The sequence below is a fragment of the Procambarus clarkii genome, chromosome 35, assembly GCF_040958095.1.
Source record: "Procambarus clarkii isolate CNS0578487 chromosome 35, FALCON_Pclarkii_2.0, whole genome shotgun sequence".
Taxonomy (NCBI): domain Eukaryota; kingdom Metazoa; phylum Arthropoda; class Malacostraca; order Decapoda; family Cambaridae; genus Procambarus; species Procambarus clarkii.
Window position 1 is genome coordinate 33,074,057 of NC_091184.1, and position 27,953 is coordinate 33,102,009.

Below are 27,953 nucleotides of genomic sequence, written 5' to 3' on the forward strand. Positions count from 1 at the left end.
AACCCTCTGCCTAGGTATTCCTAAGCCGTACACCATACCTATGGACCAAAACATGGGGGAGGTAATATAACCTGGGACTCCACTGAATCCACATGAAAAGGCCTGGAGGCTCCCACTGAACCCAGCACCGCTCCTGTGCCAGGTAAGTCGACTACGGGCTCACCCAAGCCCGTGCTACTTGCCCCGCTCTGGTGCCAGGTAAGCTACGGGCTCACCATAGCCCGTGCTACTTGGAACTTGTTCCGAGTAGCTTAATAATCTATAACAACAACAACATTCTACTGAAGCCAGTCTAGGCTTTACCTTTGAAACCCATGCACTCTGGTTATCTCTTGATGTTATCTTGAGATATTTCGGGGCTTAGCATCCCCACGGCCCGGTCCTCAACCAGGCCTCCTTTTCGTTACACATCCTCCAGGAAGCAGCTCGTAGCAGCTGTCTAACTCCCAGGTACCTATTTGCTGCTAGCTAAACAGGGGCATCAAGGTGAAAGAAACTCTGTCTATTTGTTTTCTCCTGGGATCGAACCCGTTAGGACTACGAATCCCGAGCGCCGTCCACTGAACCACCAGGCCCGCCTGGTGTAGGCATTTCCCCACCGCACACTCTAGTCCTAGACTGGCTGTGTCCTGGACTGTGAGCTTGTCCTTATGCTAGTAGGTCTTTTGTTCATATTGTTTCGTTCTTATTCATCTGATTATTATTATAATGTGTTCTTGTTTCGTTTATTATTGTTCTTATAATTACTTTTATTATTATTATTATTTTGTTACTGTTATGACCAATAAAACACACGTGTAACAGCCGTAGACTGAAAGTAAAGATGAGTAATTTGCGGTTGAATTTCGTTGCAGAATGTTATCACAAAAAAAAAATATGATGTTGACATTTCTCTCTTTGATTTGAGCGATCAATCGATAATTGACAGCTGTCATAGAACTGACACACCTGTCGTTAACGCAACTTCGCGACAGGTGCAAGAACCGGTGTTGGAAGGGGCGGGGGGGGGGGGGAGGAGTGGGTGTTCGAACTGGGTTCTAGAATTGTGAAGAGTTGACTTAGATCACTGTTCACCACTTACGTGAGACATTCTCTAGAGTATGCAGCCCCATAGTGGAGCTCCTATGTTTGAAAGACACATATGAAAACTGGGAAAAGTGCAGAGCTCTGCAACGAGGATCGTTGCAAAACTGCGAGGGAGACTGAAAAGAAACTAGAAAACTAGTATGAAAAGAGACTGAAAAAACTAGACCTGAGGTCTAGTTGTGTAGAGAAACACGCCCCTTTCTCCCACTAGAAGCGAGAGAGGGGCGAGTGAATATAATTTACTAAGATCCCTTCCATTAGTTGTGTCTGAGGTAGACAAGAGACTGTAATATCACTGTTACATTGTTCACTGTGAGTGACGCTACACGATCTCTGATGATGAGCACCCGTCACACACACGTCGTCCCGACTGTATCAGACGGTGTGTTTGGTGGTGGTGGTGTGGTAGTGATGGTTTCAGTGTGGTGGTGGTGGTGTGGTGGTGTTGTCTCAGTGTGGTGGTGGTGGTGGTGTGGTAGTGATTGTCTCAGTGTGGTGGTGGTGGTGTGGTAGTGTTGTCTCAGTGTGGTGGTGGTGGTGGTGGTGGTGTGGTAGTGTTGTCTCAGTGTGGTGGTGGTGGTGGTGTGGTAGTGATTGTCTCAGTGTGGTGGTGGTGGTGTGGTAGTGTTGTCTCAGTGTGGTGGTGGTGGTGGTGGTGTGGTAGTGACGGTCTCAGTGTGGTGGTGGTGGTGGTGTGGTAGTGATTGTCTCAGTGTGGTGGTGGTGGTGGTGTGGTAGTGATGGTTTCAGTGTGGTGGTGGTGGTGGTGGTGTGGTAGTGATGGTTTCAGTGTGGTGGTGGTGGTGGTGTGGTAGTGACGGTCTCAGTGTGGTGGTGGTGGTGTGGTAGTGACGGTCTCAGTGTGGTGGTGCTGGTGGTGTGGTAGTGATTGTCTCAGTGTGGTGGTGGTGTGGTAGTGATGGTCTCAGTGTGGTGGTGGTGGTGGTGTGGTAGTGATTGTCTCAGTGTGGTGGTGGTGGTGGTGGTGGTGGTGGTGGTGTGGTAGTGATGGTCTCAGTGTGGTGGTGGTGGTGGTGTGGTAGTGATGGTCTCAGTGTGGTGGTGGTGGTGGTGTGGTAGTGATGGTCTCAGTGTGGTGGTGGTGGTGGTGTGGTAGTGATGGTCTCAGTGTGGTGGTGGTGGTGGTGTGGTAGTGATGGTCTCAGTGTGGTGGTGGTGGTGGTGTGGTAGTGATGGTCTCAGTGTGGTGGTGGTGTGGTAGTGATGGTCTCAGTGTGGTGGTGGTGGTGGTGTGGTAGTGATGGTCTCAGTGTGGTGTGGTAGTGATGGTCTCAGTGTGGTGTGGTAGTGATGGTCTCAGTGTTGTGGTGGTGGTGGTGTGGTAGTGATGGTCTCAGTGTGGTGGTGGTGGTGGTGTGGTAGTGATGGTCTCAGTGTGGTGTGGTAGTGATGGTCTCAGTGTGGTGTGGTAGTGATGGTCTCAGTGTGGTGGTGGTGGTGGTGGTGGTGTGGTAGTGATGGTCTCAGTGTGGTGGTGGTGGTGGTGGTGGTGGTGTGGTAGTGATGGTCTCAGTGTGGTGGTGGTGGTGGTGGTGGTGGTAGTGATGGTCTCAGTGTGGTGGTGGTGGTGGTGGTGGTGTGGTAGTGATGGTCTCAGTGTGGTGGTGGTGGTGGTGGTGTGGTAGTGACGGTCTCAGTGTGGTGGTGGTGGTGGTGTGGTAGTGATGGTCTCAGTGTGGTGGTGGTGGTGGTGGTGTGGTAGTGATGAAGTAGAGATGGTTGCCTCACACTGCTGCATTAACTGTCATTACAAGAGAGTGAGACATGGCTCTCTGTATGCCCCGCTTACTACCCTGCTGTAACTCTTGGATTTTATGTCAACATTTCTGACTTTTCGAATTACTATTCCTGTCTGATTGACAGGAATATTGATTCCAGTCGTTAACACAACTTCGCAACGGGTGCAGGAGCGGGCAAAGGGGGTGGGCGGAGGACTAGGTACCAATACCTATTCACGAATGCAATCAGAATAGTCTGATTGACTATCAATATTCCTGTCTGGTAAAAGTTGTAGATGGAAGTGACTTACACAACTTCCTTCAGCGAATTCCACCTGTTGACCAGGTACAGGGTACGAGTATTGTCTTGTATTTCTTCGACTCATTTGCGTTTCCAGCTTCCACTTGTTTCCTCTTGTTCTGCTTACTCTCAATATGAAGAGAGTAGCCTTGTTCACCTTGTCTATTTCCCTTAGTATCTTGTACGTTGTGATCGTATCTCCTCTCTTCTGCTTCTTAGTGTTCTGAGAGTTAGCAGTGGAACCAGTGGTATCACAGTTATTTACGTAAATTATAAATAGCTAAACTAAATATGACTGCTGCTTCTAAGACAGTTGCTCCCAGGAGCACTTAAACATCTGTGGTCAGTAAGTTGATGTGAAGCTTGTGCTCACATTCTCACATGGACCCCGTCCCTCTCTCTCTCCGTCTCTCCGTCTCTCCCTCTCTCCCTCTCTCCTTCTCTCTCTCTCTCTCTCTCTCTCTCTCTCTCTCTCTCTCTCTCTCTCTCCCTCTCTCCCTCTCTCTCTCCGTCTCTCCCTCTCTCCCTCCCTCCCTCTCTCCTCTCACGGTCAGTATACATACATGTGTCTGTGTCATCCAGAGCTTTAATCTGGACGAACAATAATGTATCCAGCGGCCATTGTGGGGGACTGAGAGTTCTCCGGCTGATTTGAAGACTTGTAAACACGAACCATTCACGCCGAGAACCGGCTACCTATTCACGAATCGTTTCTACAATAGAACGGTCTGGATATTTGTGTTGACCCCGGCCTCTACCAGCACACAAATATCTTTACTACACATACCAGCACACAAATATCTTTACTACACATACCAGCACACAAATATCTTTACTACACATACCAGCACACAAATATCTTTACTACACAACCATTAAGAAGACACTATAAACAACGTGTTTACAGTTGCACCATAACCGCCGCCAACACCACCACCACACAACACCTACTTTGAGGGAGAGGAAGTTGTGAAGGTGTTGTGAAGGTGTTGGAGGGTGTTGTGAAGGTGTTGGAGGGTGTTGTGAAGGTGTTGGAGGGTGTTGTGAAGGTGTTGGAGGGTGTTGTGAAGGTATTTGGAAAAAGCAGTTTGCGAGATGCCAGCAGAGGCACTGGCTGCAGTGGCTCTTTATGGCACTGAAGGTGACGGTTGAGTGAAGGGTGGATGACGAGCAGATGGGGTCGTTGAATTGATGGATCAGTTAACAGATCAGCGAATGTGGAGGTGAATTGGAGGGAGGAATCCGACTGATAATTGGTCGGATGACTTGCTGGAATTTGGACGGTTAGTACAGGACACGAGGGAGAGTGAGAGGGAGAGATAGACAAAAATATGCGGCCGTTTCATTTGTCGTTGTCATCTGCATGTTACAGATCACAGATAGGACGTGTTGCACTTAGTTCATAGTGTAATTAACACCTTTAATTTACTCAGCAATAAACAACAATTTACAGACCGTGAAATGGAAGTTGCGAGTGGCCAGGTTTAAAGTCCACTGTGATACGAGAGCTGAGTGTTGGAACAGTGGTACGGAGTGTCGGAACAGTGATACGAAGTGTCGGAACAGTGATACGGAGTGTCGGAACAGTGATACGGAGTGTCGGAAGCAGAGGCAGTTTATGGAGACGGTAAAGGTGACAGTGTTCAGCGTCTGAACATGTCCTTACATCGCAGGCGATGAGTGACAATAACGTGGCTAAAATATGATACCAGCACACAAATATCTTCCTATTACTATCTCCTCCTCATTCGGTGGTTATAATAGGAGCTGCCTCGTATGGGCTAATAGGCCCTCTGCAGTTCTTATTCCTACTACTATCCCCTCTACTACACTTTGCTCCTCACCTCTTTCTAGCCTTTTTATTGCCTGCATCTACTTCTTCATCACAATGGACTTGAGAATGGTCCAGGACGGACCGAAACGTCGTCGTCCCTTCACCTTCTAGTGTGTGGTCTGGTCAACCTCAGCCTTACAGACAGTAAAGTCATAATAACGGGGATGAAACAACATAACCCTCACTTGTGAAAGCCAGTGATGACATGTTGATCCATCATGCTGCTTATCAAGCAGCAGATTGATGAGTGATGAATATTAAGCCACCCAAGAGGTGGCACGGGCATGAATAGCCCGTAAATGGAGTAAGAACAGATAAGAGTAAGAATAGGAGCTGCCTCGTATGGGCCAATAGGCCTTCTGTAGTTACCTTTGTTCTTATGTTCTTCTTAAGAACAGCTGGATGGAAGCGTATGTAAGGCAAGAGAAGAGGTGAGGTAATACGAAGTGAGAGGTGAGGTAATACGAAGTGAGAGGTGAGGTAATACGAAGTGAGAGGTGAGGTAATACGAAGTGAGAGGTGAGGTAATACGAAGTGAGAGGTGAGGTAATACGAAGTGAGAGGTGAGGTAATACGAAGTGAGAGGTGAGGTAATACGAAGTGAGAGGTGAGGTAATATTAGGTGAGAGGTGAGGTAATACGAAGTGAGAGGTGAGGTAATACGAAGTGAGAGGTGAGGTGTAACTGGAAAATGTAAAACCCATGAAGGCTGAGGTAAACACAGTTACCTACGAGAGGAAGAGCACTGTAAACTAGCAAGCAGCGAAGGAGAGGAGACGCGAACAGTGAATAAACGGGAAGTGAAAAATAAGAGAGAGAGAGAGAGAGAGAGAGAGAGAGAGAGAGAGAGAGAGAGAGAGAGAGAGAGAGAGAGAGAGAGAGAGAGAGAGAGAGAGAGAGAGACAGACAAAGTAAAGACACAGAAGAGGCAGGAGGCCTCAGGCAGCTTAAGTTAGCTCACGCCTACTAAGAAGATTACGACATTTAAATTTAACTATGTCCAGATAAAGTCAAGATTCAACAATAACAAAGCCATGTTGGGTATGTAGGGCATATTGGGTATAGATGTGCTCTCTCCTCATGCTAAACTCTTCCTATTGGTTTCTAGTTCCCTCTCCGTATTGTCATTAAATTACACTTATTTGAGGTGAATTCCAGTAGCCATTTAGTGTACGATTCTCACAGCTTTCATGCGGGAACAGTACTCTTCTGTAGTAATAGTGTGTATATTTTCACCTGACTGTAGTCGCATAATTGTAACTGAAGAACCAAGCGTCAGGTCTTGGGCCCGGCTGTTTCATCCTGTCAGTCGTCTAGCATCTGACCCTCCAGCTATCCATCATAGCTACATGTGAACCTGTGTATGGTGTCTCCGCTACTAATTCATCCTTTTTTCATACCATTACTCCCTACAGTTTGGCTAAGTGTTATAGGGACATATATCACAATACTTATTATACTATATTACTATACCTAAAAGGGGTACCACCTCTGGTGCAAGTGTAGGGACCCATAGCCTCGGAGAAGAAAATAATGAGTACTCAGAGAAGACCTTGTGGATCCTCACTGAACACTTTGATATTTTCTTCCCCTACCACCCCAATTCTTTTAATATGTGTGTATATATATCTAACTTTATTTAAAATTTCATTACATAAAAAGGGTTACAACATTATATATTATATTATACAACATTATATATACATTACTATACTATAATTATGTAATTACTATAATTACACTAATTAGTAGTGCTATATATTACTACTTGCTCTATATTACTATAGAGCATTTGTGTCTCTAGCTTTCATCTAGGAGGTTATTGTTCTGTACTTATAACTGATCGACGTTTTGTCCCTTTTCTTTTTTATTTAGGATCTTACATACCGCGGTCATGTCTCCTCTTTCCAATATCTTATTTAGTGAGATCCAGTTCTCACATTTGTTTCCCCCTCAGACTCTAATCCTCTCAGGTCTGGAATCACTCTTTTTGGTATATATCTAAACATATATATCGTCTAGTGCTTTTGTAGATGGGAGCTTCGAGCAGGAGCCGCATACTCGAGCAGTAGTCGCACGTACGTTGTGGAAGTACCATGAATGACTCCTTATACACTTTTCTGACAAGTTTACATACAACTCTGATGTGATTTAGTTAATGTGAACATCTGGAAAAAATTTACATTGTGCTTTTGTGTATGTCTTGTAAAAATATGAGAAAGAAAGAAATGAGAAGACATGAGAAAGGTTATGTTCGAATGTGTAAGGGTCCCTCATCCCTAACACTAACATCACCACCACCCACACCACAATCACCCACACCACCACCCACACCACCACCCACACCACAACCACCCACACCACAACCACCTACACACCACCCATACCACCACCACCACCACACCACCACCACCCACACCACCACCACACCACAACCCCCCTCACCACAACTACCCACACCACCACCACCCACACCACAACCACCCACACCACTACCACCACCACACCACAACCACACCACCACCACCCACACCACCACCACCCACACCACAACCACCCACACCACAACCACCCACACCACCACCACCACCACACCACCACCACACCACAACCACCCACACCACCACCACCACCACACCACCACCACCACCACACCACCACCACCACACCACAACCAACCAGGCCGCCCAAACAAACCTAACAAATATCGGCAACCAATAAGACTCCCTTGTAGCCCCTCGCCCAGCCCCCCCCCCACCCACCACACAGCTCACTCCAATAACCTTAGAAAAATTGATCCACTTTCCTAATGGCCTCAGTTCATTTCCCGACACAAGACTCGGTGACAGGAATTCAGACGCACGAAGATGGCCCCAAAAGGCTTCGTAAAGCCAAAGACTCAGAATCCAAAGGATCTCCATAAAGTCAAAGACTGTGTGTGTGTGTGTGTGTGTGTGTGTGTTGTGTATGTGGCGGTGTAATTAACAAAATGGTAGGAGTCGAAGGTGAATTATTCTGTCCCGTCCAAGACCTGAGGTGAACATGAGGAAGAGTGCATGATACGAGTCCGATACAAGTGTGGCAGCTGTGTGGCAGGTCATCCTAGCCTCAGGATGACCTGAGGCAGGGATGTGTAAGGCAGGGATGGGTAGGGTTTGGGTGGGTAAAGGATTGGGAAGGAGTGAAAGGGTGGAGGAGAAAGTAGAGCAGCAGTAATAGCCCGATTGAGAGCTGAATGAGATATATTAAAGATCTTATCCGTAGTTCACATATTATTATTATTACTACTATTGAGAAAATCTGATTATCTCAATGTTACATTGAGGTACTGTGGTTCCTCTGTGTATATGTGATCAATGATATTAGCTTGGTACCAGTTTTGAGGCTGTTACCTCATGTGACATTCTGACTGACACTGTCACGGCAACGATGACCTTTGACCCAACGCCACCACCATTGACCCAATTACCTATTTTAAACAGGGGCAAACCCACAGTTAAAGTTGGAAAATCTGCATTCATTTTCACCCATTATTGGGCTCCAAATTCCACAAATTCCCTATTTCCTCAACCTGTCTTCCGCATTACTCCTTACTCTCTCTCTTTACTCTCCTTCTACCCCCTCTTCTTCTTTTTCCCTCCTGCTCCCTCTCTACTTCCCTCCTCCTACCCCTCTACAGCCCTCCTACAATATCCCCCCCTCTCCTCCTCTCTCCACCACCCTCCACCAAAGTGAGGTGAGAGCAGGTCAGTGCAGGTGAGGGAGTGTTCTCGCTCTCCACAAGCTGTGAGAGGCTTGTTAGGGGCGGTGAAGAGCGCTTCAACTGGCTTCCCGACTTAACGATGATCTTTCTCAGCGGCTGTTGTTTGGTCGGGAACTTGTTAAGAGAGCTTTTGTTTCCAGAGGAGGTGTGGGCGTCAGAGGTTTGTCTTAAGGTGGAAAATTCAGTCTGTTATTGTCACTTGTGTTATATGTTGTTTCTCCCCCGCCCCTCTCTCTCTCTCTCTCTCTCTCTCTCTCTCTCTCTCTCTCTCTCTCTCTCTCTCTCTCTCTCTCTCTCTCTCTCTCTCTCTCTCTCTCTCTCTCCGCTGTCCTCGCCTGCTGAATGACAGGAGACTCGTACAGACAGCTATAGAGAGACAGAGAGAAGAAAAACATAGACTGGAAAATGAAGTCAAGGAAAATGAGACTTGAGAGATGATGAAACAGAGAAATAGAGTGGAGAGTGAGAGAGGCAGAGGAAGATAACATGACCAAGAAAGGGAGATAGAATAGCAGGAACGGAGATAAGGGAAGTAGGTAAAGAGGATGATAAGAGCCTTTACTAGAGAGGTAGAGGAGTAAGAGGGGAAGGAGGAGGAAAGGTAATTGTTGTATTCTCTTCTCTTTTTTCTTTATTTTAGCCATTATCGTTGATTCCGATCGTTTGCCATCGTCTCGTCTGCATTCCCCATCTCTCTCACTCACATCATCTTGGGTCCAGTCCTCTTGCTTGTTAGCGCCCAGTAGGCGTCCCCTGTTCCATGTGCTCCTCCTCCTCCTCGTCTAAGCCTCTCGGACCCTTGTTACACCCCTTCCTTCCTTATCACATAATCTCATTACTCCATTTTTATCATACCAACTGGTTGGTTCCTCTCCCTGTTCGTGGGAGATGCTGGCGGGAGAATGTGAGCGGCATCTTGAGACTTGACGTAGGGGCTTGCAAGTGCTCCGTGTTGCATCTTACGGCAGGGAGAGTGATTGCAACCCAGTTATCCGCTTCTTCGTGAAGCCGGAGAGAAACGCCTTTAAAAAATGGGCATTCAAAAGGTTTCCATTTCGGAGGAAGAATCGGGGGACGATGGAATCTGGAGACGTTATCATATAGGATTTGGGGAGGCATGAGATGGTGTTAAGAGGGTGGTGGTGTTACGTCTACCTGCTGCTTCAAGTTGGTCTACCTGCTGCTTCTGATACTTCCACCTCTCTCTCTCTCTCTCTCTCTCTCTCTCTCTCTCTCTCTCTCTCTCTCTCTCTCTCTCTCTCTCTCTCTCTCTCTCTCTCACACACACACACACACACACACCGGGGCCTCGTAGCCTGGTGGATAGCGCGCAGGATTCGTAATTCTGTGGCGCGGGTTCGATTCCCGCACGAGGCAGAAACAAATGGGCAAAGTTTCTTTCACCCTAAGTGCCCCTGTTACCTAGCAGTAAATAGGTACCTGGGAGTTAGTCAGCTGTCACGGGCTGCTTCCCGGGTGTGTGTGTGTGTGTGTGTGGTGTGAAAAAAAAAAAAATAGTAGTTAGTAAACAGTTGATTGACAGTTGAGAGGAGGGCCGAAAGAGCAAAGCTCAACCCCCGCAAAACACAACTAGTAAACACAACTAGTAAACACACACACACACACACATAAACACACAATTGAAGATGAGAAACCCATGGTTTAATCAGAGATGTAGACTAGATAAGCAGCAAAGTAAAAGGCCGTGGAGAAACTACAAAAATAACAGGACACTTGAGCTTGAGAGCAGAGAAAGATACCAGAATGCCAGGAATGAATATGTCAGGATGAGAAGAGAGGCAGAAAAACAATACGAAAATGACATAGCAAGCAAGGCAATGACTCATCCTAAATTGCTGCACAGCCACATCAGGAGAAAAACAACAGTAAAGGAACAGGTGATGAAATTAAGGATAGGGGCGGACCAAAACGTCGTCGTCCCTTCATTTTCTAGTGTGTGGTGTGGTCAACAAACAGCACTGTGTTAGCGCGGCCAAGTGGATCACACTCCCCTGCTTGTCCATGTACATCCACTCGTGGCTCTAGGCTGGTGGTTGTTGTTGTTTAAGATTCAGCTTCTGGGAACAAAAAGTTCCAAGTAGCACAGGGTATGGTGAGCCCGTAGTGGACTTACCTGGCACAGGAGCGAGGCTGGGATATTACCTGAACTTCTAGTTATCTGTTGACCTGTCCTCCACGACCCCCGACACATAGTGTAGCGACAGTCAACTCCCGACCTCAGCCGGTTAATAATAAAACAAAATCGAGAAAATATTGAGGCAGTATTATGGGATCGAACACGCATCCCTGGAGTTGCCATGCATACGCAGTACCAGCTGAACCCTCCAGTTGGTGGGGCGTGTGCCTCGGGTGTTTACGGACGGGGGTTCGATCCCATTTTAATGCCTCAGTATTTTTTTTTAACACATCACCTTCTCGTGATTTCATTGTTAATAAAACAGTGTTCACATATTCTTAATCGACTTTCTTGTCGATTAAGACGTTTTGCAGTTTCCTCAACTCGTCCTCTCACTTATAATGTTGCATATTTTACGTTAAAATTGCAACGTATTGCTAAACATTACAGCACAGGAACCTGTCGGCCGAGCGGACAGCACGCTGGACTTGTGATCCTGTGGTCCTGGGCGCCGGCGAGAAACAATGGGCAGAGTTTCTTTCACCTTATGCCCGTGTTACCTAGCAGTAAAATAGGTACCTGGGTGTTAGTCAGCTGTCACGGGCTGCTTCCTGGGGGTGGAGGCCTGGTCGAGGACCGGGCCGCAGGGACACTAAAGCCCCGAAATCATCTCAAGATAACCGTAATATTGAGGCTTCCTGCATATCGGCCTCCATAGGATAAGTGTGTTGCTTAGAGCTGTTCGTAACTGCTGAGATAAAACAGTTACATTTTTTACGAAGTGGCAACTAGAGACACCGACAAAGTTTTTTTTTTCCTGCTGGACCCGGCTCGACCGTTGGGCTTTCGAGCCGGAGTCCAGGAGCTTTGTCTCAAATTTTCGCGGTCTTCCTTTCTTCATCCGTCTGCATTGTTGTTGTTATAGATTCAGGTATTCGGAACAAGTTCCAAGTAGCACGGTCTATGGTGAGCCCGTAGTGGACTTACCAGGCACAGGAGCGGGGCAAGTAGCACGGGCTATGGTGAGCCCGTAGTGGACTTACCTGGCACAGGAGCGGGACAAGTAGCACGGGCTATGGTGAGCCCGTAGTGGACTTACCAGGCACAGGAGCGGGGCAAGTAGCACGGGCTATGGTGAGCCCGTAGTGGACTTACCTGGCACAGGAGCGGGGCAAGTAGCACGGGCTATGGTGAGCCCGTAGTGGACTTACCTGGCACAGGAGCGGGGCAAGTAGCACGGGCTATGGTGAGCCCGTAGTGGACTTACCAGGCACAGGAGCGGGGCAAGTAGCACGGGCTATGGTGAGCCCGTAGTGGACTTACCTGGCACAGGAGCGGGACAAGTAGCACGGGCTATGGTGAGCCCGTAGTGGACTTACCAGGCACAGGAGCGGGGCAAGTAGCACGGGCTATGGTGAGCCCGTAGTGGACTTACCTGGCACAGGAGCGGGGCAAGTAGCACGGGCTATGGTGAGCCCGTAGTGGACTTACCTGGCACAGGAGCGGGGCAAGTAGCACGGGCTATGGTGAGCCCGTAGTGGACTTACCTGGCACAGGAGCGGGGCAAGTAGCACGGGCTATGGTGAGCCCGTAGTGGACTTACCAGGCACAGGAGCGGGGCAAGTAGCACGGGCTATGGTGAGCCCGTAGTGGACTTACCTGGCACAGGAGCGGGACAAGTAGCACGGGCTATGGTGAGCCCGTAGTGGACTTACCAGGCACAGGAGCGGGGCAAGTAGCACGGGCTATGGTGAGCCCGTAGTGGACTTACCTGGCACAGGAGCGGGGCAAGTAGCACGGGCTATGGTGAGCCCGTAGTGGACTTACCTGGCACAGGAGCGGGGCAAGTAGCACGGGCTATGGTGAGCCCGTAGTGGACTTACCTGGCACAGGAGCGGGGCAAGTAGCACGGGCTATGGTGAGCCCGTAGTGGACTTACCTGGCACAGGAGCGGGGCAAGTAGCACGGGCTATGGTGAGCCCGTAGTGGACTTACCTGGCACAGGAGCGGGGCAAGTAGCACGGGCTATGGTGAGCCCGTAGTGGACTTACCTGCCACAGGAGCGGGGCAAGTAGCACGGGCTATGGTGAGCCCGTAGTGGACTTACCTGGCACAGGAGCGGCGCTGATTGAATCTCCGTCTGTCTGCACCGACTGTTTCAATATCAGTCTTGTCTTGGGTAGTGATTGTTAGTGTGTGTTGCAGGGACTGTTATGTTGATGTGTTGCAGGTGTGGGCGTGAGGATAACATTACCATGTGTTGCAGGTGTGGGCGTGAGGATAACATTACCATGTGTTGCAGGTGTGGGCGTGAGGATAACATTATCATGTGTTGCAGGTGATGGGCGTGAGCGTAGTCAAGTGTTGGGTGACGCTGTTGTGTTGCTGCGTCCTGCTCTCCCAGCTCACCAGCGCAGGTCCTGCTCCTTCAGACTATGACAGTATGTATTCAGCATCTTCCTCTCTCTCTCTCTCTCTCTCTCTCTCTCTCTCTCTCTCTCTCTCTCTCTCTCTCTCTCTCTCTCAGGATATATGAAGCATCCTTTCGTAAGGATATAAACCAGGATATATCAACCACTTTCCTAAGTGGTTACTTAGAAAACCTGTACATCCTTCCATAATCATGGCGGCTCTGTTTACATTTATTAAACAGTTTAAGAGTCTGGAAGCTTCACAAACTTAAGGTATTATTGTCATAAAGAATCTCGCGGTACTTCGGAGCACATAAACTGTAAATGTAAACAAGTTTACATTTACATATGTTGACCAAACCACACACTAGAAAGTGAAGGGACGACGACGTTTCGGTCCGCCTTGGACCATTCTCAAGTCGATTGTGAGAATGGTCGACTTGAGAATGGTCCAGGACGGACCGAAACGTCGTCGTCTCTTCACTTTCTAGTGTGTAGTTTGGTCAACATATTTCAGCCACGTTATTGTGACTCCTCGTCTGCATACATTTACATAACGTATACATAAATGTACACAAGGGCCACCATGACTGAAGCACGATGTATAAGTTTCGTAAGTAGACATAAATACTTGAAGTTTCCTAAGTCAGAACCAATCTACGTATTGGAGTTTTATCATACGTAGGCTGGAGTCGTGAATAGATCAATGCTAACCCTCTACTGTCTCCTGAGTTGTGAATAGATCAATGCTAACCCTCTACTGTCTCCTGAGTTGTGAATAGATCAATGCTAACCCTCTACTGTCTCCTGTCAGTTAGTGTGTACCCTCACACTGGACGGGGGGGGGGAGATAGTTGGTTGATTGATTGATAAATAATTCCTCTGGCGTGATAGTAACGAGGCCGTTAGAGCTGTATACGTCAAATACAATATTCATCACTACGACGCTGTACTGTATCAACCAAGGGCTCACTCGTTTGGTCTGCCACAACGTACAAAATTCAAAGTGCTGACCTAAGGGCAGGCGATGAGTCACAATAACGTGGCTGAAGTATGTTGACCAGACCACACACTAGAAGGTGAAGGGACGACGACGTTTCGGTCCGTCCTGAACCATTCTCAAGTCAAGACACACAATCGACTTGTGAATGGTCCAGGACGGACCGAAACGTCGTCGTCCCTTTCTCTTCTAGTGTGTGGTCTGGTCAACCTGCTAACCTAACCAGAAATGTAGGCACTGATCAGCTCACCTCACCTAGCTTGCTGCTGATGCATAGAAGAAAAATATGTCGGGCGTCAGTACATTAGACAATCGACAATGAGAAAGGCGAGGTCCATGAGCTAATAGCTCGATCCTGCAGGCACACACACACACACACACACACACACACACACACACACACACACACACACACACACACACACACACACACACACACACACACACACACATACACACATGTGGCCATACATACACACATACACACATTAGGGGCCTCGTAGCCTGGTGGATAGCGCGCAGGACTCGTAATTCTGTGGCGCGGGTTCGATTCCCGCACGAGGCAGAAACAAATGGGCAAAGTTTCTTTCACCCTAAGTGCCCCTGTTACCTAGCAGTAAATAGGTACCTGGGAGTTAGTCAGCTGTCACGGGCTGCTACCTGGGGTGTGTGTGTGTGTGTGTGGTGTGGGGAAAAAAAAAAAAGTAGTTAGTAGTTAGTTAGTAAACAGTTGATTGACAGTTGAGAGGCGGGCCGAAAGAGCAAAGCTCAACCCCCGCAAAAACACAACTAGTAAACACAACTAGTAAACACACATGATCTTTCGGCGGTATATGATCACCACATACAAGATTCTCGAAGGAATTGATAGGGTAGATAAAGACAGGCTGTTTAATACAAGGGGCACACGTACTAGGGAACACAGATGGAAATTGAGTGCCCAAATGAGCCACAGAGGTATTAGAAAAAACTTTTTTAGCGTCATAGTAGTTGACAAATGGAATGCATTCGGAAGTGATGTGGTGGAGGCTGACTCCATACACAGTTTCAAGTGTAGATATGATAGAGCCCAATAGGCTCAGGACCCTGTACATTAGTTGATTAACATGTGAGAGGCGGGACCAAAGGACCAGAGCTCAACCCCCGCAAGCAGAACTAGGTGAGTACATACACACCACCCTTCACCCTTCACAAGACCATTCGGATAAAACGCTTTAACTCAGACTAATGGCATTCTGTACTTATTTTTGTCAATTGCTCCCGTTGCTATCACCCAGAAAGAAAATATGCAAATTGAATAATTACCTGTAAAATGGCCAGTTTGTATGTCACAACGATTTAGTAGAGGGAGGGAGGGAGGGGTGGAAGAGAGGGTTACAGACAGAGGAACAGAGAGAGAGAGAGACAGAGAGAGAGAGAGAGAGAGAGAAAGAAGAGAGAGAGAGAGAGAGAGAGAGAGAGAGAGAGAGAGAGAGAGAGAGAGAGAGAGAGAGAGAGAGAAAGAGAGAGAGAAAGAGAGAGAGACAGAGAGAGAGAGAGAGAGAGAGAGAGAGAGAGAGAGAGAGAGAGAGAGAGAGAGAGAGAGAGAGAGAGAGAGCCAGGTAGTGTGCATATGCGTGTAGAGGCGACAAATTAAAGTTAAAACACTTTCTTAATAGCTTTTTAGCATATGCAAATGAGCCTCACACTGTTAAGATGATAATGTTCAGATAATCCGCATAACTCATACACTTCTCCCAGTGTTTCTTACTCACACCTCACAATAATTCACATGATTCCTCTCTAATAATTATCTCTCTCTCTCTCTCTCTCTCTCTCTCTCTCTCTCTCTCTCTCTCTCTCTCTCTCTCTCTCTCTCTCTCTCTCTCTCTCTCTCTCTCTCTCTCTCTCTCTCTCTCTCAGGGCCTTCAGCCATCCTTGTCTTTGGTCACATAATCCTTCCTACTTTCTCTGCCATAATTATGTTTTCTAATGAAACTGTAATGTCTGGGTGGAGTGTATTTATGCCCTTGATGAGGCTTCTGGTGTTTCAGACCTTAATGGTTATTAGTCTTGGGGGAGGAGAGATGAGTGGCGAGGTGGACTTTTTTCCATCCTTTACTGCGTCAATCAGAAAGTAGTGCATTGACTCTCTCTCTCTCTCTCTCTCTCTCTCTCTCTCTCTCTCTCTCTCTCTCTCTCTCTCTCTCTCTCTCTCTCTCTCTCTCTCTCTCTCTCAACTAGGACTGGGGTTCATTAAGAATAATGCTGAATGTACTAATGAAACTGCGAGCTAAGAGCTGTTATCTTACATCTGCTCATCTAAAGCCTGGCTCTAGAAACTCACTTAATGAGCTTATTAGCTTCCATTTGAAGTAAATTTTATTTAGTGCTAAGTTATTTATGCTAGTTTCAAGGTGAAGCTAAAGACATCTTATGGTTGGTTGACTTGATTTTATGCATATTTACATAGTAAGCAAACATGTTGCAAATATTGGAGTGAATGATCGCTGATGAAGTGTTCCGGAACATGACACAGTCAGCATGAGGCTATTGGTGGCTGAGCGTCTTGTGTTGTGGTTACCAACTTCTGGTTGTCCGCGAAGTGGGGCCAGGTGAGTAATCTTGAAAATGTTGGCCTTTTCCCCCAAGACTAAAGCCACCATCCAGAACGAGTCAAGTCTTGAGATGAGTCTGCTCACGTGGTTCTCTTAATTATGCAGTTAGGATATAAGATGAAGAGCAGGCCAGCCAGGAGAGTGGTAGATAATTAAGATGGGATCTAACTTGTGCTTCCTATTAAACTTTTCAACCCCCTGCTGTCGAAAAGTTGCTAGATGTGCCGTAGGAATACAAGTTCCTTGATTTCCTTGTTTATTAGGTTCAACACATGGCTCTTCATGGTCATTGAACAGTCAACTTTCTGAGACAAGATATCAACTTTATCGCTGAGCACTATATTTTCTCCATCCATGCGTGTGCCTGTGCCTGATTCAATATCATACAGTATAGTTGTAATCAACGGATTTGTTTACCACACAAGATTGGAAGATAACACCTTTCGAAAGGTGGCATCAGCATAGGCTACAGCTTCAAGGAAGCTGTATCTACTGTATGAAGTATCAGTATGAAGCTTCAAGACCGTTGAAGTACACATTGTGCAACAAGAGACTGCCCAGTGGAACACTGGCGCCAATTGACACTCAGACACTGCTTCAAAGGGTTAAAAGGTAGGTGCTTTTAACCCTGTCGTAGCTCAGTCCATTAGGGCAGTGTCTGGGATGCTCCCGGACGCAGGTTCGAATCCTCGTCACGGCCCTTGTGGATTTGTTCACTGCTTCAAAGGGGTTTGGGCAAAATGTGACCCATCGCCGTTTTCAGTAATTGGCATATTTTCGGTATAAAAAATCGTAATTTGAAAATGAAAATAGGTGCAGAGAGTCAGAATTCAGCTCAAAAATCACACTCAGGAGTCAAATTTCCGACATTTCAGATATTTTCAAAACTGCAGGGGGGATTTGGGCAAAATATGACCCATCGCCGTTTTCAGTAATTGGCATATTTTCGGTATAAAAAATCGTAATTTGAAAATGAAAATAGGTGCAGAGAGTCAGAATTCGGCTCAAAAATCACACTCAGGGGTCCAATTTCCGACATTTCAGATATTTTGAAAACTGCAGGGGGGTTTGGGCAAAATATGACCCATCGCCGTTTTCAGTAATTGGCATATTTTCGGTATAAAAAATCGTAATTTGAAAATGAAAATAGGTGCAGAGAGTCAGAATTCGGCTCAAAAATCACGCTCAGGAGCCAAATTTCCGACGTTTCAGTAATTTTGAAAACTGCAGGGGGGTTTGGGCAAAATATGACCCAACGACGTTTTCAGTAATTGGCATATTTTCGGTATGAAGAGTCGTAATTTGGAAATGAAAATAGGTGCAGAGAGTCAGAATTCGGCTCAAAAATCACGCTCAGGAGCCAAATTTCCGACGTTTCAGATATTTTGAAAACTGCAGGCGGGTTTGGGCAAAATATGACCCATCGCCGTTTTCAGTAATTGGCATATTTTCGGTATAAAAAATCGTAATTTGAAAATGAAAATAGGTGCAGAGAGTCAGAATTCGGCTCAAAAATCGCGCTCAGGAGTCAAATTTCCGACGTTTCAGATATTCTGAAAACTGCAGGGGGGTTTGGACAAAATATGACCCATCGCCGTTTTCAGTAATTGGCATATTTTCGGTATAAAAATCGTAATTTGAAAATGAAAATAGGTGCAAAGAGTCAGAATTCAGCTCAAAAATCACGCTCGGGAGTCAAATTTCCGACATTTCAGATATTTTGAAAACTGCAGGGGGGTTTGGGCAAAATATGACCCATCGCCGTTTTCAGTAATTGGCATGTTTTCGGTATAAAAATTCGTAATTTGAAAATGAAAATAGGTGCAGAGAGTCAGAATTCGGCTCAAAAATCACGTTCAGGAGTCAAATTTCCGACATTTCAGATATTTTGAAAACTGCAGGGGGTTTGGGCAAAATATGATCCATCGCCGTTTTCAGTAATTGGCATATTTTCGGTATAAAAAATCGTAATTTGAAAATTAAAATAGGTGCAGAGAGTCAAAATTTGGCTCAAAAATCACGCCGAGTTAAATTTCCGACATTTCAATTATTTTGAAAACTGTAGGGGGGGTTTGGGCAAAGTATGACCCATCAACGTTTTCAGTAATTGGCATATTTTCCGTTTAAAAAGTTGTAACTTTAAAATGAAAATAGGTGCAGAGAGTCAGAATTCGGCTCAAAAATCACGCTCAGGAGTCAAATTTCCGACATTTCAGGTATTTTGAAAACTGCAGGGGGGTTTAGGCAAAATGTGACCCATCGCTGTTTTCAGTAATTATTTATTCGGATTAAAAAGTCGTAATTTCAAACTGCAAATATGTTCAGAGAGCCAGAAATTGGCTCCAAAATATGGCTCAGGAGTCATATTTAGGATATATTTAATATTTTGAAAACTGCTGGGGGGGGGGGTTTGGAAATATATGACCTATCGCTGTTCTCAGTTATTGACATATTTTCGGTACAAAAAGTCGAAAAACCAAATATGACTCCAAAAAAAATCAATTTCATAGTGTCAAAACATAGAGTCAAAAATTTCATAGTGCAAATAGAGTTCGTTCATGGTCCCTAATTAGTTGAAAGATGGAGCCTGAGATATCCAGTACTTAAGGATTTGCAAGTAGACCAAGGTGTCACACACGGTCAGAGACCTGCAAGAACCGTGCAACGTCCTGTGGGATCTTTGGAGTCGTTCAGTGACTGGTGCCACTTAGTGGAGAAGCTGAGTCCCTTCAGTTAGAGGTTGTGAGGGGGGGGGGAAGGTGAGGTTGTGAGGGGGAGGAGGTGAGGTTGTGAGGGGGGGAAGGTGAGGTTGTGAGGGGGGGGGGAAGAAGAGGTTATCTTGAGGTTATCTTGAGATGATTTCGGGGCTTTTTAGTGTCCCCGCGGCCCGGTCCTCGACCAGGCCTCCACCCCCAGGAAGCAGCCCGTGACAGCTGACATCCAGGTACCCATTTCACTGCTAGGTAACAGGGGCATAGGGTGAAAGAAACTTTGCCCATTGTTTCTCGCCGGCGCCTGGGATCGAACCCAGGGCCACAGGATCACAAATCCAGCGTGCTGTCCGCTCGGCCGACCGGTTCCCCGGTCGAGAACCGGGGAACCGGTTGGTTGTGACGAGGTCTTGCAAGAAGTGAAAGGGGGGGATAGTATTATGGAGAAAACAATACAAAAGAGAGGAGAAGAAAGCTAGGAGAAGGAGTTAGGCACTCAGTCCTGCCTAGCAGGTGCACAATGAAGTCCCATTAACGTTATGTATCAATGGGAAAATCAGTAGGAACCATGAAGAGGATTCGAACCAACACATTGGATACTCCCAAGTTAGCGCCCTAGACCACCACGTCACGGCATGGTCAAAGGCAATGCAACCTGGGATTCCACTGAACCCTCTAGGATGTCTGACCATATCGTGGTGTGGTGGTCTGGTCAACCAGGCTGTTACACGTCTAGTTGATCAGGTAGCCTTTGGTGGGGTTTATAAAACCCCTTTTTAAATATTGAACGAGATGGACTAGTTCTGCCTCGTATGTTTAAAAGCGTGGGTGAATAGTCTTGCATGGGAGCTTAAAGTTCATAGAATTGTCTATTATCGTTCTGATTGCAGTAGCGTCTTATCATGTCCCATAATCTCTTGTTTGAAAGTTCTTGTTATCCAGCCTATCCTTTTAATTGTGACAGTTGTTTTAATGTGTTCTTCAAACGTCTTCCGGTATATTTTCATGTATTTTGGAATATACATGTTATACATGTTGCTGTCAGCGTCAGGATTTGTTTGACCTTCACGCGTCGTGGAGTACTGAGTGCCTCTGACCTCTATTGACCTGGCTATCCAAGGGGGGGGGGGATTTGAGTTGTATAGTTTGTGGGTTGTTAGTGTAATCATGGAAGCTTTCATATATGAGTTATGGTCATCGCAGTGCTTCAAACTCTACCCGTATGCAGGCGATGAGTCACAATAACGTGGCTGAAGTATGTTGACCAGACCACACACTAGAAGTTGAAGGGACGACGACGTTTCGGTCCGTCCTGGACCATTCTCAAGTCGACGAAACGTCGTCGTCCCTTCAACTTCTAGTGTGTGGTCTGGTCAACAAACTCTACCCGTTTTAGAATGTTGTTGTTGACCGCCTTTTTCAGAGGTCAAGTTCATCTATTGACGGTAACAAATGTGCTCCTGACATTGCCCCTCATTACTGACTATATCTCTCCAGAGTTGCAGGAGACAGTAACCAAGACAGACCTACCCTGACCCAGCTTGCAGACTCTTGCAGAGTTCGTGTTGCTCGCCAATGAGTCCTGAAGACCCCCTATACTCAGGCAGCCTCGTCTGTTCATTTGCCATTACGTAAAAATCCATCCACTTCCTACCCTAACCAGAAATCCAAGCAACCCACCTAACCCACAAAATGTGATGCACAGTAACTGTGGACATTTGTGAGCATTTTGAATAGTAAGTTACATTCGTAAGGTTGGTTACTATAACATAACAAACAGGACCTATTAGCCGAGAGGACGGAATGCTTATGACAGCTGCTCTCATGTCGTTATAATTCTTTCCTCTCTCGCACTCCAACTCGGTAAAAAAAGTAAGAGTGAAGTCGAGTTTTATTGAAGTAATGAGGTGAGCGGAATTTGAAGATATGCTTGAAACTATCCCACCATTTGTGTCTCTCTTCGGACTTGGGAAGCATTAATAACTTTTTAAACTGCGAATACAAACTAGATATTCAGTGTTGAAATATACGAGGTAAAAACTAGTAGATGAAATTATCAACTAATAACTTGACTGCCTAAACAATAGAATAATTGGGGAATTTAGTGAGGGATTGATGGAATGGAACGAGACACTTTTAAACATTAGGTGGGGCGCATGGTGTAGGTGTGGCCAGGGTGGGGGTGTGTAGGGCTGTGTCACAGTGTGGGTGTGGCCGGGGTGGGGGTGTGTAGGGCTATGTCACAGTGTGGGTGTGGCCGGGGGGGGTGTGTAGGGTTGTGTCACAGTGTGGGTGTGGCCAGGGTGGGGGTGTGTAGGGCTGTGTCACAGTGTGGGTGTGGCCAGGGGTGGGGGTGTGTAGGGCTGTGTCACAGTGTGGGTGTGGCCAGGGTGGGGGTGTGTAGGGCTGTGTCACAGTGTGGGTGTGGCCAGGGTGGGGGTGTGTAGGGCTGTGTCACAGTGTGGGTGTGGCCGGGGGGGTGTGTAGGGCTGTGTCACAGTGTGGGTGTGGCCAGGGTGGGGGTATGTAGGGCTATGTCACAGTGTGGGTGTGGCCGGGGGGTGTGTAGGGCTGTGTCACAGTGTGGGTGTGGCCAGGGTGGGGGTATGTAGGGCTATGTCACAGTGTGGGTGTGGCCGGGGGGTGTGTAGGGCTGTGTCACAGTGTGGGTGTGGCCGGGGGTGTGTGTAGGGCTGTGTCACAGTGTGGGTGTGGCCAGGGTGGGTGTAGGGCTGTGTCACAGTGTGGGTGTGGGGTGGGGGTGTGTAGGGCTGTGTCACAGTGTGGGTGTGGCCAGGGGGGGTGTAGGGCTGTGTCACAGTGTGGGTGTGGCCAGGGGGGGGTGTAGGGCTGTGTCACAGTGTGGGTGTGGCCAGGGGGGGTGTAGGGCTGTGTCACAGTGTGGGTGTGGCCAGGGGGGAGAGGGGGTCGGCGCTAGGGTGGCTGTTGATTGATTGATGAAGATTAAGCCACCCAAAAGGTGGCACGGTCATGAATAGCCCGTAAGTGGTGGCCCTTTTGAGCCATTACCAGTATCAATAGATGATACTGGAGATCTGTGGAGGTGCGACTGCACCCTGCGTGTCGGGAGATGTCTCCCGTCGGTGGCTGTTAGACTCCTGAGACTACACTTGCATACTGGCAGCTCTAAATTATACAACCTGAGGTTTCCTTGCGTATCTGAAGGGAGCGTTTGGTGGAGAACATTACCTGCGTCACAGTGTATTGGGGTTATGTGTCAAACTTGGGCTGGCTACCAGTTGGTGCCTGCAGACTCCTTCTGGACTCGGGCGGATCCCAAGTTGTATAATGTTTACCATGTCATGGTTCAGGGGTAAGGCACGCTTCTGGGAGAACCATGGACGCTGGTTCTATCCCCGTCCTGCTCCAATAATATGTTCATAGATATATCACGTTTGTGTGTGTGTGTGTGTACTCACCTAGTTGTACTCACCTAGTTGTGTTTGCGGGGGTTGAGCTCTGGCTCTTTGGTCCCGCCTCTCAACCGTCAATCAACAGGTGTACAGATTCCTGAGCCTATCGGGCTCTATCATATCTACACTTGAAACAGCTTGAAACTTGAAACTTGTGTGTGTGTGTGTGTGTGTGTGTGTGAGACAAACGAATAATTTCTTGTCTAATAAAACACATACAAACATTAATTATGTCCAGTAACATATGTTCCTTTAGCCTAGGAGAGTGTGCACTTCCCACGTGTAATCTAGTAGGCCGTATGTGGTGTAGTGTTGCCCTGATGTTGTTGCCCGTGTCCGCAGCTGTGAACGAGGTGTACAGCTGGCTGTCAGAGCACGGACTAGACCGACGCGCTCCCCCCTCCATGCGGCTCAGGTTCGGCAAGCGGGACATGGGCTGGCAGGTGGCCCAGCGCTCCATGCCCTCCCTCAGGCTACGCTTTGGCAAGCGGACCGTCGACCAGGTGAGTCTCTCTCTCTCAGTCTCAGTCTCTCTCTCTCTCTCTCTCTCTCTCTCTCTCTCTCTCTCTCTCTCTCTCTCTCTCTCTCTCTCTCTCTCTCTCTCTCTCTCTCTCTCTCTCTCTCTCTCTCTCTTCTCTCTCTCTCTCTCTCTCTCTCTCTCTCTCTCTCTCTCTCTCTCTCTCTCTCTCTCTCTCTCTCTCTCTCTCTCTCTCTCTCTCTGACCTTGAGACACAAAGGAAGGCAGATGATGAGTCACAATACCATGGCTGAAGAGATGATGACCAGGACCACACGTCAGAATATGAAGGAACGACGTTTCGGTCCGTCGTGGACCATTATCATGTATGTCGTGTACATGACTTGATAATGGTCCTCGCTTACCAAACTAGATTCATTTGGATCACTGGGGATACTGCTGCCAAACTGAAAGCGAAGGTGGATAGATTGGTTGAAACTGCAACTGCTTAAGCCAAAAAAGGTCTGGACTTCACCTGCCGAAAGCTGCTGAAGAATATAAGCTTATGGGAGTTGGTATTTGTCGAGACCCACAACTACCTACACCCACGTTCACACTGCTCATTCCAGACGTGCCATGCGCTGTCAGCCTTAAATCTCCAAAGGAATTTGTTGATTTATATTGGCCGAGATCATCCCTGAGCGTTGAGTCGCTCTTCGGCAAGGTGCCCGTGGACGAGACTATGGGAATGATGGTGGACAGAGGTTTATCGGGAGCCCTGATGGTCGCATGTTCAAGCAAGTAGCGTCGCCATGCGTTACCCCTTCATGTTGTTTCTGAACGTTTGACATTCTTACACATCTCTGACATTGGAATGCTTCCTTAAGTGGTAGCAAGCGCTAGTCAAGTTCCGCGCTAAATTTCACTTACGAAATAGTGAAGGTGAGTTGTGTTTCCTTACATGTAATCTGTCTGGGGAAGAAATGGTGACTTTCACACTACCGTCTACACTAAGGGAAACAACATAAGAATGTGCCCTAATGCTAGCAGTGAGCGCCATGACAGGTGCAAGCGTCGTGTTGTTGGCGCCATGTCAACTGTGCTCTCTCACACACCTACAGTTGGAGATTGACAAAGCATTTATTATCATTACAAATAAGATAAACCAGCCAAGCCACCAAACAGACAACACTACAGTAGCTACCTCACCAGTTAAACTATTCTACAAGAACTTCTTTTCCACAGCTCACAAAATGGAGGAAAGAGTCTTAAAAGACATTACTAATAGGAACGTGACCTCTGTCTACTCTATCCTCTATTTAATTGGTGTCGATAATCTATTACAAAAGGAAAAAGACCGCCAACTTGTGCATGAAGAACTTCCCCGACACCAAACGAAACTCCTTGAAATAGACGAATGTCGTCTATGCCTTCAAATACCTACTTTGGGACTGTCAACTCCCAACGATCTCATTATATGGGCAAGACAAAAATAATATATCTTTCAAAGTGCACAAACAACAAGCCTCCATAAAAGAACATATAATTTCTGCATAAACCAGATTATCGCCAGAGACATCCTGACCAAAACACTAAAATAATCGATAGACACAACGACACTAAAAGATTAGACATCGGCGAAGCACTACACATGAAAAACTCAATCAACTTTTAACAGCCAGCTCTCACACTGACACATTCTACCACCTTCAAGACCAAGGCAAGACATCCAACACACGCTGCCACATTATAAAAACGTAAACAGTAGAAGCCCTACGAGCCTATGCGACACCTTACTTCACCTCATCTTTTTTGGTTATATATTCGGATTCTCAGCTTTTGCTTTCGAAAATGATGAGTTCAACGAAACGCATCTCTTACGTCAGGATATATAAAACTCCAAAATTAACTCTGAAGACTTAATATTTTAAACTTCTTAAGTGAAGAACATAAGAAATATGGAGAAGATTCGTGCTAGAATCATTGATGTAACCCTTTGTCATATTCAATAATATATATATATATATATATATATATATATATATATATATATATATATATATATATATATATATATATATATATATATATATATGTATATATATATATATATGTATATATATATATATATATATATATATATATATATATATATATATATATATATATATATATATATATATATATATATATATACATACAATCACACAGTAGTCTGCACAAATCCCTGGAACCTGCTCTGCATAACCAATTTGGTGGGAGCATGTAGGCAGACGAGACCACTGAGGGATCCCGGTGGTGGCCACACTTACTGGAGTAATTACCATGTATCAGTGACCGCCTGATGTCTCTATCCACCCACTACCCAATAATATTCTTCCAAACACACAAACACAATATGTTGTGTGTGTGATTAAAGGCGGGGTCCAAGAGCTAAATAGCTCAATTCTGCAGACACAAATAGTAATTACACACACACCTTGCCTATTCATATCCCCAGTGATATCTATCCACCTATATACCTACATGCCGTATTGAGCATTTCAATATCTATCCATCTATATCTATCAACCGTGACTATGACCGTCCCTGGTGAAGAGGACGGGGACTGGCCAGACCCCATGTATGACCCTCTGTCCTGTGTGACAGTGAATACCAGCATTATCCTCACCTTAAGACTTAATTGAAATCCTCAGATTAGGCAAAATTTTAATTAAATTTTGTCAATAACGATGTTAATAATAATAAGTTTGGTCGGGAAGTTTTTAATCGTTTTTCCAGACAGAGCCACACCTCTGGGGGGGTGTGGGGTGTTGGGGTCACACCTCAGGTGTAGCCACACCTAACATCACATGTAGTGACATCAGGCAGGGGCCACACCTGTTGGCGAGTGAGGGAGTTAACTTTTTAATGGTGAGAAGAAACTTACCCATAAACGATTCTTTGTGAGTGAATGTGTGGTGATGCTCTGTGATGACAGTGTGTGGTGATGGTGTGAGGTGATGATGTCAAGTGACGGTATGTAGTGACATTGTAGTAGTGTGTGGTGATGATATAATTACCTAAGTGTAGTTACAAGATGAGAGCTACGCTCGTGGTGCCCCGTCTTCCCAGTACTCTTTGTCGTATAACGCTTTGAAACTACTGACGGTCTTGGCCTCCACCACCTTCTCACTTAGCTTGTTCCAACCGTCTAACACTCTGTTTGCAAAAGAAAACTTTCTAATATTTTTTCGGCACGTTTGTCTCCTTAGCTTGAATCTGTGTCCTCTTGTTCGTGAAGTTGCTGGTTTTAAGAATTCCTCTTTGTCAATTTAGTCGATTCCTGTTAGTATTTTGTAAGTGGTGATCATGTCATCTCTTTTTCTCCTATCTTCAAGTTTTGGCATGTTCAACACCTCTGGTCTCTGCTCATAACTCTTGTTTTTTCAGTTCGGGAAGCCATTTTGTAGCATGCCGTTGCTCCGTGTACTGTGGGAGGTGCATGAAGGATGGTGACACAACCGGGTACCCACTGTGATGGTAGTGATTATACTCGACGTTGTCATGTGTTGTTGGTACCCGCCTGGTACCAACAGCAAACAGGTGTTCAGGGACGACAGAGCTACCAGTTAAAATATCTCTTATTTTTGTATTCCTCCTTCCTTTTCCCTTCATTGTTTACATGGTCCCGACACCGTGTTCCTCCTGCGCCGCCCCCGGGTCGGGGACCCAGGGAGCAGCAGGCTGTCACAGTCCGCTAAACATAGCAGCAAGTTATGATAGCAAAGTCTCGCTCAACCTGGCGACGTATACCTTGGGGGTATACACTTGGTTACTAGTTTATGGCTACATAATACTTGCTCTGTTTACACAAGTCTCTTGAGGCTGATGAGATATTATTATTATAATTAATAACAAGTATTATTATTAGCAGCTATTCCTGATAGAAATACTTTTGTTTTTGTTTTCCTTTAGTTCTTCCTCATAGTTTCAGTTATCTCGACAATGTTTATTGTTTTGAGCAGAAAATTATGGCTGCTATTGAAACTGTTAAGTGTAGCCCCTTATCATGTTTTTAACTTTCTTTGACTAGTTCGAGAAGTCGTCATCATCTTGACATGACCTGTGTATGTTGACAGAGCTGCCGTTGGTGTGGCTTCTAGGTACTGTAGCCCATTGTCAGCACATAGTAGTCAGCAAAATCACTCGCAGGTCCATCAGTCCCGCGTTCGATTCCCGGGCGGGTGCGAGACGGCTGGTCTCCTACACTCGATGTCTCCGTTCGTCTTGTATTAACTTGGTACCTGGGAGTTAGACTGTTGTGGGTAGCATCTGGCGAGTCAGTCGTTGTGCTGGAGAAACCTCGATATACCTAACAGATTTCCCGTACCCGACAACAAGAAATTATTACAAAATCATTATTGTATTTGTGTGTGTGTGTGTGTGTGTGTGTGTGTGTGTGTGTGTGTGTGTGTGTGTGTGTGTGTGTGTGTGTGTGAGA

At 46.4% G+C, this 27,953-nt stretch overlaps 1 protein-coding gene across 1 annotated transcript in view; it reads left to right on the plus strand.

Moving 5' to 3' along the window:
* sNPF (short neuropeptide F precursor) overlaps positions 1-27,953 on the plus strand; it is a 109,377-nt gene that overhangs the window by 74,141 nt on the left and 7,283 nt on the right. Inside the window, exons 3-4 of the mRNA XM_069336277.1 lie at positions 13,199-13,301; positions 23,356-23,516. Of these exons, the coding sequence (XP_069192378.1) occupies positions 13,202-13,301; positions 23,356-23,516 (261 nt within the window). The 5' untranslated portion in view covers positions 13,199-13,201. The remainder of the gene's footprint in view (positions 1-13,198; positions 13,302-23,355; positions 23,517-27,953) is intronic.